The following is a 10,300-nucleotide window of genomic DNA, read 5'->3' on the forward strand; positions in this document are numbered from 1 at the left end:
AGAGTCAATGCTAATGGGAATCATATCAATCGTGTTTTGGTCTAAACAAGGATTTACTGGAGTTGTTATTTCATGAAAATGGTTAGTAATACAAGAAACAATTTCGGGTCTACTGTCAATCCAAACATCATTTTTGTCTTTTAAAGTTTCTATCCTGTTTCTTCTAAACCTTTGTTTAGCCCTGGTATGAAAATATCCAGTGTTTCTATCTCCTGTAGAATATTTTGATCTCTAGTCTTGACCTTCCAAAAATTTTCATGTATAGTATACCATTCAGTAAGATTTTTTCTAAGTAGAGCAATATCCTTGTTTTTATTAGGATAACTATTTCTACTATTGACTCTTTTGAGGTCTGTCTTAGTTTTTTCAATGTTTGTTCTTATGTTACCAAAAGTGTATTTGTTCCGGTCCCTAAGAATATGTCTGACAGAAGTAAGTTTCTTATTCATGGTATGAGCATGTGAACTCCTAATCTCATTTTCCCAGCAAGTATGTATTAAAGACTTACATTCATCAAAAGTTTCACCCAGTCTCCAAAATATTTAAATGGGGTGGACCCATCATTCCAAGTATTATGGGTATTAAGAACTATAGGGACATGGTCAGATGCGAGAGGCCCGAGATGTTTGATACTATAATTAGGAAAACTAGTAATCCATAGGGGATTACATAAAGCCCTGTCAAGTCTCTGTTGTATAATATCATTATTTTTTTGTGATTATTCCAAGTATAAGTGTAGCCAGAGAAACCAAGGTCAATGAGACCACATAGATTAATAAGATTATTATAAACAACAGCTTCACTATCATTAAAAGAAAATCTACTTTTTTTCTCTTCAACATGTAATACCATATTCAAGTCACCTATAATTACCCAAGGTTTGTTCATACTACTAGCTAGATTTTTAATAATATTCCATGATTCAAGTTTCAACTGAGAATAAGGGTTCCCATAAAAACAGGTGAGGATCCATTCAACATTATTATTATGTGGAAGCACAATAACATTTATGTAATTATGATTATAAGCTGAGATTGTTAGTTTGATATTGTTTTTCCAAATCAGGCAAAGACCTCCAGCAGTACCTCTAGGAGGGACTAACCAATACTCTGATATTTTAATTTGTCCCCAAGATTCCATTAGTGAAACTGGTAGTTTAAATTGTCCCCAAGATTCCATTAAAAAACTTCATGGAAAGGATTTGAAAGATGTCGCAAGACTTAAAAGGTTCAATACTTTGATATTTTAGTTTAACATTATAATAGTTTTATTATTCATAGAATTTGAAATTTTGAACACATTCTTTGACCAACTGGATATGGAAAACAATATTCAATGTTTGGACACACCACGAGCTTGAAGTTCCACCATCATGGAAAGGGTGTAGTAATACATAAAATTATTTTGTTTGTTTTAAAAATAACATGAATAAAATTTTAGGAAACAGATGACACATTTTATCAATTTTTATTACTGGCTATTAGTTAACAAAATTTATATTAACACCATTTAAAAAAAATAACAACTATTTGTTTAACTGCAAGCAAATATTTCACGAGACTCACACACGTTGCTCAAAATAACTCCATTTTTATATACATGTGGTAATGTGGCTAGAAATAAGTAAAATTGTACTTAGTATTTAGAGTACACTTGCAGTGAGTTTTGGATTGCGAGTCCAAGTTGTAAGTGAGAGTTATTGATGTGTTTTTCCTTTTGAGTAACCATAATATAAGAGAATATTTGTGTTGATATGCTTTGTGTCTCTTACTGATTTTCTATCATGTTGCATGATCCATTTCGTGTAACATGTGATATATGCGCAGCTAGTTTCCTAAAGTATTCTGTTGCCAGATACTCTGGGGCAAAACTACAGCCAGGCTTTTCTTGGCTGAAGCTATCCTCTAAGCCCACAAAGACTTTCTTTTGCATTTTAAGTTGGCCTCAATGTCCCATAAAGCAAGCCTAAAAAAATAAGCTTAAGCCTGTAAATTTTTTTACAAGCCCATTTACCTTGCAAGCCCTTCGACATTCAATTTCTAGTTCCCCGAGTGTAGTCTAGCAAGTATTCCTGCAATTGGGTGTGTTTGTTTTTTTTTTATCGGAAAAGATAATTTGCTACCGATTCAGGTAAAAAAGTGTGTAACACCCTGTTTGTTTATTCCTGATTCATCAGAGTCGTCTGGATCTGAGTGAAATCATCCAACTCATCTGGATCTGACTCAATATATTCAGATGTGGCTTAACTGACTCAAAAATATGCCTGTCAGTGGCTTGGTCCATGAGTCAAGGGTATTTTTCATGCCTAATTCAAACGGATCCGGATCAGGAGTTAGGTCTGAGTCATAGTTTGAGTCGGATCTGAATCAAAATTTAAAACAAAATGGTCTGATATCTGACACACGGCTAGTTAGGGATTGATTCATATTTAGATGGCGCGTAACGTCGTGTAAATCTATGTGCCGGTTGGTTATTTACTAAGGTGCGAATCTACGTATTACATCCTGAGGAAAAGTTAAAATTTAGGTGGGAGGTGGTGATGAGGCGATACCTTTGTCATTTTATAAGATTTTTATTATAGGGAAAGCTGATTTATTTAAGGGGAAAACTACCATTATTAAATGTGTACAAAGGGAAATAATAAGTGAATTTGACTTCCATATATCATTTTGTGTTTTCCAATTTACCTTCTAACCAAACCCATCTCATGATCACTGTAATAGTCGACAAAAAAATTATTCACCGAAAATAAGAAAAAAAACACAGGTATTTTTATGAGTCTTCTTCTTTAAATTATTCTCATGTTCTCTAATGACTTCAATTTTATTTGATGTTACCAACGAATCGTCTGATGCTCTAGCTCTTTTCCGGTGCATTCTAATATTTTAATCAACCTAAAGTCTGCAAACCAGTAGAATTCCAACTATAATCTTTATCTTATCCGTTTGTTCGTTTTGCCAATGTCCTATGTACGATTCGTCATGACGTCTCAAGGGTAACTGGCCTCTATTGGTGTTGTTCAAGGTACTTCCTGGATATGAGACTCAAGTAATGAAAATGATATGATGAACCCAATCTCAGAGCTGTATTTGCCTGTATTCTACAAATCCAGAATACTTTGTGCAAGGTTTGGCCCATCCTTTATCCAACTTTTGAATCTATTTAGTTATTTGCATGTGTGATAATAAAAAGAAATAGGGATACGCAAAATGATAGGGTTTAATCAATAAAATGATGCTTAGGATTAGGTTAAGATCGATCAATAAAAAAATTAGGTTAAGATTAGGTTAAGGTGAGGACTAAACGGTAAACTTCGGTGTTTTGTGAAGGGGAACGACAGTTTTTTACGCCTCCCCTTTAAAGAGCCACAGTGAAAACGAATACGCCGTACAAATGCTTTTAGCTTTCCCCTAAACAAACCAGCTTTTCCTGTAACAAAAATCTTTTATAAACCCCTTAAAACGGTTTACGCTTCAAAAGAATAGCCATTTGCCCATCTTTAGTGCTATCTCCCTCTCTTGGATTTAGGGGCCTTTTTTTGGAATCCAGCAAAACCGACAACAGTCTCTCTTAAAACATTTGCATCTCAAACTCATCAAAGAGAGTAAATAAAAGACCATAAACTATACTTCAAAAAAAGAAAAGGAGGAAAAAGAAAAGATACAAAAACCTAAAACAAAGACATCCCTCTTTTATTCTTCTCTTCATCTCTTTAGCAAAAATCTCATTTTGTAAATTTTTGCAAAGAAGAAGAGAAGAAAACAAAACTAACAAAAATGGGTGCGTATAAAGCTGAAGATGACTATGATTACCTATTTAAGGTAGTTTTAATCGGAGATTCAGGTGTTGGTAAGTCAAATTTACTCTCTAGATTTACTAGGAATGAGTTCAGTCTCGAATCCAAGTCTACCATTGGTGTTGAGTTTGCTACTAGGAGTTTGAATGTTGATGGTAAAGTCATCAAAGCTCAGATTTGGGACACTGCTGGTCAAGAAAGGTTAGTTTTTTCTTATTCTTCTGATTTGGGTTTTTAATATTTTCAGTAAATTTTAATCCTTTTTCTTCAGTTTGGGTTTTTGCTTGATTTGGAGAGATCTGATGTTAGTGTTGTAGCTTTTCTTGTACTAGTTTAGTGTAAGTTTTATGTGATCTGTTGAATTCCGTATTAGGGTTTTTGATTGTTTCTTTGTTTACTGCGAGTAAGCTTATTGAACGAAATGTCAGATCATTGTATCAGATTTAGTGTGTAGATTGTTAGATCCCAGTATGTGATGTAGTAATTGACCTAATGTACTTGAGTAAGAGGCGGAGAAAACGTTTAGATTAAACTTTAAAGTCGGTTTGTCACCAAAATTTTGTTTATGAGCATGGATCTTGGCGTGGTAATATTTGTTTCAAAATGGGATGATAAAACACAGTGCCAACCAAAAGGGTGGTAGCAGAGAGAAAATGGAAAATGTAATTCAGTGAATGATTTTCGCTACCTTTCAGATACTTACTGAGCTTTATGTTTGCTTGGTGATTGTTGTTATGCTCCTGTGGATTAATGTTATAGTGTCACCTTCTTGGCAGCTTGAATATAATCTGATGTCCTTGTCAAGTTATAACATTCCTGTACAGTAATTCTATGAACATTGCAGTCCATGTTATAACAGCTTGATTGTATGTACTGCCGCTGTCCATGTTACTTGCCTACGACTGTTAGCTTTGACATTTTAAATTCCACTGAAAGTTGAATACAGAGTCGGCTATTTGCAAAGGTTAAATACGAGGATATTTGTTAATTTGGAGTTTGAATTCCATATTTATTAAGCATGGAACTGAATCAGGGAAAAGAGAAATCAAAGCTAAAGGATGCCGGAAATATTCATGAAGTTTTCACTTAGTAGCCAATACATAGAAACAGCATGAGTGTTTTCACAGTTGCGACTACCTTACTGAGCACACAGCACGGTTCTTTTGATTCTTCAATGTACTCAGCATGAGTCCATTGAAGACAGTTTTTCAACTTTTTTGACTCTCCAGATAGGTGTTTGGTCCCTTTGGGGTTAGCTTGCCTTGTATCAAAGAGATACCTTTTGATTAATCCCGATTTTTCTAGTGTCTGGCATTTCTTAAAATCGTGGTGTTCTACAGGTTAATAATCATGAAAGGTTTTTGATCTGCTATGTAGTTTAGAGTTGATCACAAAGTACATTTGTTAACTCATTGTTAGAAGTATCTGGAGTTCTGCATTCCTCTTGTAGCTTAAGATTGTTCTTTTCACTCTTAATTTTATCATTGTATAATCTATCAATTAGACAGGTCAAAACTCAAAAAGTGACAGGGCAATGATACACATATAAATCAGTAGATTATAGAACTGACCAGTATTATACATCTTTCTCTTCAGACATTATTTCCACTTTTTCAAGTCAGATGTTCATCTAACAGTAAGAGGTAGTGTCTTCCAAAGATCTTTAGAGGTTGAGTGGCCTTTAGAACCCTTCATATATGAAGTTGTAATAAGTCATATCTCTGCTGTGATGATACATATATATCACTTTGTTCTGACAACACTGTGCTTCACCAGTAGGTTATTGATCTGATTGTTTACCTGTGTTGTTGCTTAGTAGTATCTGGTTGGATGCCTTTCTAGTCGTTGTATTCTCTTGGGATTTAATGTGAAAGGAATAGGTATACTATCTGGACAGCTTACCTGAACTGATCTTTATTTTATTGTCAATTTATTAGTCTAAAGTAATAATTTCTTACCTACTCGTAGAACTAGAATATCCCACCCCCATTCTCTGCAAGTGTTATGCATTCACTCTACACGTAGTGCCTGAACAGTGTAACTGATGATAGACCTGCCGTTATATTTGATTAATGTCTCATTTCTTGAAGTCACAGTAACTGAATTATCAAATCCAGATATCTAAGAAATTTAATTGGTCATGTAGATACTGTTTTAAAGATTTTCATGGCAATGCTTCCTGTTTTTAGGTTTTCTTGTTTTAGTATCTATAATTGGTAGTCTGACCATAGGGATCAGTATTCACTGATTCCACGTGCAACAAGAGCCTAAGCAATTTCTTTAAGAAAAGCCCAAGTCTTGGAGGCATTGCGGTAAGCATAATGCCTAACCAACTGACATATGTAAGCTCAAAACTGAACTAGTACGACTAATGAACTAGTAGTTATCAAAAAACACGAACAAGCAAACACATTTCTAAGATGATGGGACGCCAGTGCTTCTGTTGGCCAAATTGGATGATGACATGTAGCTCGATGTAAGTCACTTCTTTAGTGCAAAGACTCCTTTCTCCTAAGAGGAACACAAGCTTTCTTTTATTTGACCTATTCCGAGGAAGAAAAGTCAGGAAGGAATTAGTGGATGTAATTTGAATATTATTGGTGTCACAGTGAATGTAATTCACCCAACTACTTTGCGATATAAATTGCTCTTTTAAACCTCGTCTGCTAGCTAGCAAATATGCGCTTTAATTCTTCTCTATATACTTTTTCTAGCCATTGTTATGCACTGGAGGTGGCTCCTTACATCCATTTATCTAGAAAGCAAGTGATATCATAGTTCCTTTTGCTGTTTCTAATTTGTCGTTTTGAGTTTTTAGGTACCGTGCCATTACTAGTGCTTACTACCGAGGAGCTGTTGGCGCACTGCTAGTGTATGATGTCACTCGACATGCCACATTTGAGAGTGTCGAGAGGTGGTTGAAGGAGTTGAGGAACCACACAGACCCTAACATTGTCGTAATGCTCATTGGAAACAAGTCTGACCTGCGTCACCTTGTTGCTGTCTCAACTGAAGATGGGACATCCTTTGCGGAAAGAGAATCACTTTATTTCATGGAGACTTCTGCATTGGAAGCAACTAATGTAGAAAATGCATTTGCTGAAGTGCTGACTCAAATTTACCGAATTGTAAGCAAGAAGGCAGTGGAGACGGGCGATGATGGATCAGCTTCAGCTGTACCTGCCAAAGGTGAAAAAATAAACATCAAAGATGATGTCTCAGCACTTAAAAGAGTTGGGTGTTGCTCTACTTAGGGCGTAACAAGGATCTACTGAATATTTCTGCTTGATATGGTTTGTTTATTTAGCTTCATCTGTAATTTCATTTCTGTGAATGATTCCTTAAGATATCAAAACTGGGGAGATGATGAAAAGAGAGATAGTAGCGAAGTAGTAGCCTTGTTTTTAGTAGACTTATTTGCTGTAATGAAAACCGAGTGTTAAAGAGAGTTTAAGTACGGAACACATCTTCCCTATGTTTCTTGGTTTAGTATTTATATTTATATGTAACTTCAGTTTGTGACGATTAAGATTACAATCAGAATGTGATGTGGCGAGGACAGGGTTTATTTGGCTTTGCATCTATGTGGATAGTGTTGGTATTTATGTGTTTTGCGTAACAAATCTCCATGTGATTAAGCTAATCTTGTTTATACTATGTTAAGTCGGATTAGTTTGAATCCGCATTAAGGCATATTTATGGTATTAATCATGCATTAAAGACTAGCATGACATGTCCTTTATCTTGACGTGTCATATGAGATGTCCAATGTAGCCATGAGGTGTCCTCAATTCATGATGGAAAGGTTGAAGATGATAATAAGTCATGATAGGTTTAGTGTCTTGTGTTTTCTATTTCCTTGTCCTACAACCTGTTTTTGCATTATATGTAGTTTCGTTGCTATGTATGCTGCTGGTTTCAATGAATTGTAGAGTATGCTAATACTAATTTTTAGTCTAATTTCATCATGTAGAAAGCTTATAAGTTGTTTAGTGGTAAAGCATAAAGGTTAAGGAGTTCAAATTCCAACGGATAGGTCTTTTGAGACATGTAAGGAAGCAGCCCAAATAGTGAAGCAATTTCTTTGAAGGCACGTATTAGTGGAATCCTCTAATGGTCAAATATAATGTTTAGTCAAATGCAATAGCTCGTCAGTTGTCTAAGCACTAAAATTGTGGTACGCAGCAGCGTACACCTAAAAGGCAAGCACACTCCAGTTTCGATCAACTACCGTCTTGGTTGATGGTTGCTAAAAACAGTGTGTTAATGGTGAAAAACTTCATTATAATTCAATCAGAGAAGATGAACTTCATCACTAATTTCAGATTTTCAAGGAGCCTTTGTTGAGGACAGGTAGATTATATAGGGGATTCTAATTGCGTCTGAGTTGATTGACTCAAGGAAAAGAATGAAATCTCCAGGCTTAGTGGTTAAGGTGGATTTACAAAAGCGTTTGATAATGTTAATTGGAATTGCCTGGATTACACCATGAGGAGATTTGGTTTTGGTAACTTAGGGAAGAAGTGGATTCATTGGTGCATATCCAATGTTAGATTTGCAATTTCTTTAAATGGATCATGTTCTGGACTGTTTAGAAGTGGTAAAGGAGTGAGACAAGGCGAACCAATTTCACCTTACTTATTCATTCTTGTGGTGGAAGTTCTCTCTTTGATGATAAAAAGAGCAGCTGATTTGAATCTTATTCAAGGTTTTAAACCATCTCCTGAAGGTGTAGAGATAAATCATTTACAATTCGCAGATAACTTAATAGTCTTCTTAGATGATAGTGAGGAGCAGATCACCAATCTCAAGAACCTGCTTATCGCTTTTGAACATGTCTCCGGTTTAAAAGTGAACTTCAAGAAAAGTGCTTTGGTGGCAGTTGAGGATGCATTAAATACAGACATGTGCGCAATGATTTTTGGCTATCCTAGAGTTTATTTTCCTTTAAACTATTTGGGCATTCCTTTGGGCATCAAATCAAAGTCCATTACTGTTTGGGATATAATTTTACAAAAGTTTCAACAAAGGCTGAGTACATGGAAGAGAAGATATGTCACAAAAGATGGAAGGCTTATGCTCATTCAAGGTGTATTATCTAGCTTGCCAATTTACTATTTATCCCTTTCTCGAATGCATGCATCTGTAGAAAATAAAATGGTGGCTATAATGAAGAAATTTATATGGGGATCATCTAACTCTATAAAAGAAAAAGGTTTGGGCGGGATGCAAATGGATTAGCTTACCAAAATAAAGAGGTGGTGTGGGTATAAAGAAACCGAGACTCATGAATAGAGCCTTACATGCTAAGTGGTTCTGGAGGTATGGAAATGAAAAAAAAACACTATGGAGGTCTATTGTGCATCAAAAATTTGGTGGTCATGTTGATGCTCTTTTGCCTAATGATTGTACAAAGCCTGTAGAAAAAAGCTTATGTATTGGTATTTTAAAGTCTAAACAAATCATTCAGCAGAACCCTACAATGGTTGTGTCTAGTTGAGATAAAGTTTTATTCTGAGAGGACAAATGGAAGGGACTTTATACTCTGGCTTATCTATATCTTACACTTTACAGATTATCTAGGAATAAGTATGCGACCTTAGGTGAAATGGTCGTGATTACTGATGGTATGTCAGCATGGAATTTTAACTTATCAAGAATAATGTGGAAATGGAAATGGTGACAAACTTATTGCAGCTTATTAACATCTCTGAACTGACTGAAGACAACAATGATTCACTGACCTGGAATCCGGTGATGATTTTTCAGGTAAATCATGATACCTTGCCTTGGAAGATGAAGGTTATCTCAAATTTCCACACAAGAGTATTTGGAATCCGACTATCCCAATGGAGGTAATGTTTTTCACTTGGTGCTTATGTTATAATGTAGCTTCCACTTTAGACTCTCTTAGAAATTATATTGTGATTCATTTCTACATTATGTGCAAAAAAGCCACTGAATCGAATACGCATTTGTTTTTGCATTGTGAAGAAACTGACAAGCTTTGGAATTTTTTCTATAAAAGTTTCAACATACAACGGGTATTTAGAAAGGATGTTAGATCAAAAATTTGGGAATGGGACAGAAGAAAAGGTAATTCCTTACAAATAAGGCTTTGGGGTATGATTCCTTTCGCTATTTGGTGGACGATTTGGAATGAATGAAACAAAAGAAATTTTCAAGGTATATACAAGAGCTCAGATTTATTACTGAAGGAGGTGAAGATTCCGATGTATGATTGCTCGATGGGTACTAAAACGTTTGAGAACATTTCACTCAATATGGTCCTGTATAACTGGGATGACATCTTAGGGAATTAGTAGTTTTTTTTGTGTGTTTGTTCTTGATTTCTTATCTTGTGTTTTGTTTTCTGATCTATGTTGCAGTCATCTTGACTGAGCTGTAGTTACTTTGTAGTATTTCTTTTTTTTCTCTCCAGCTTTACCACTATTTTGTGGTAACTCTGTCTCTTTATATATAGTCTTTTTTCGAGTCAAATAA

General features: G+C 35.2%; 1 protein-coding gene across 1 annotated transcript; it reads left to right on the forward strand.

The window, feature by feature from the left end:
- The first annotated feature begins 3,496 nt into the window (after nucleotides 1-3,496).
- LOC113302211 (ras-related protein RIC2-like) lies at nucleotides 3,497-7,380 on the forward strand. The gene is made up of 2 exons (XM_026551083.1): nucleotides 3,497-3,997; nucleotides 6,615-7,380. The coding sequence occupies exons 1-2, from the start codon at nucleotides 3,777-3,779 to the stop codon at nucleotides 7,048-7,050; spliced, it is 657 nt and encodes a 218-aa protein (XP_026406868.1). The 5' UTR covers nucleotides 3,497-3,776; the 3' UTR covers nucleotides 7,051-7,380.
- Nucleotides 7,381-10,300: the final 2,920 nt, after the last annotated feature.

The sequence above is a fragment of the Papaver somniferum genome, chromosome 8 (assembly GCF_003573695.1).
Source record: "Papaver somniferum cultivar HN1 chromosome 8, ASM357369v1, whole genome shotgun sequence".
In the NCBI taxonomy this organism is placed as follows: Eukaryota; Viridiplantae; Streptophyta; class Magnoliopsida; order Ranunculales; family Papaveraceae; genus Papaver; species Papaver somniferum.

Coding starts and splice junctions, on each gene's coding strand:
- LOC113302211 (XM_026551083.1), top strand. CDS start 3,777: ATGGGTGCGTATAAAGCTGAAGATGACTATGATTACCTATTTAAGGTA. Junction 3,998..6,614: donor GACACTGCTGGTCAAGAAAG/GTTAGTTTTTTC, acceptor TTGAGTTTTTAG/GTACCGTGCCATTACTAGTG.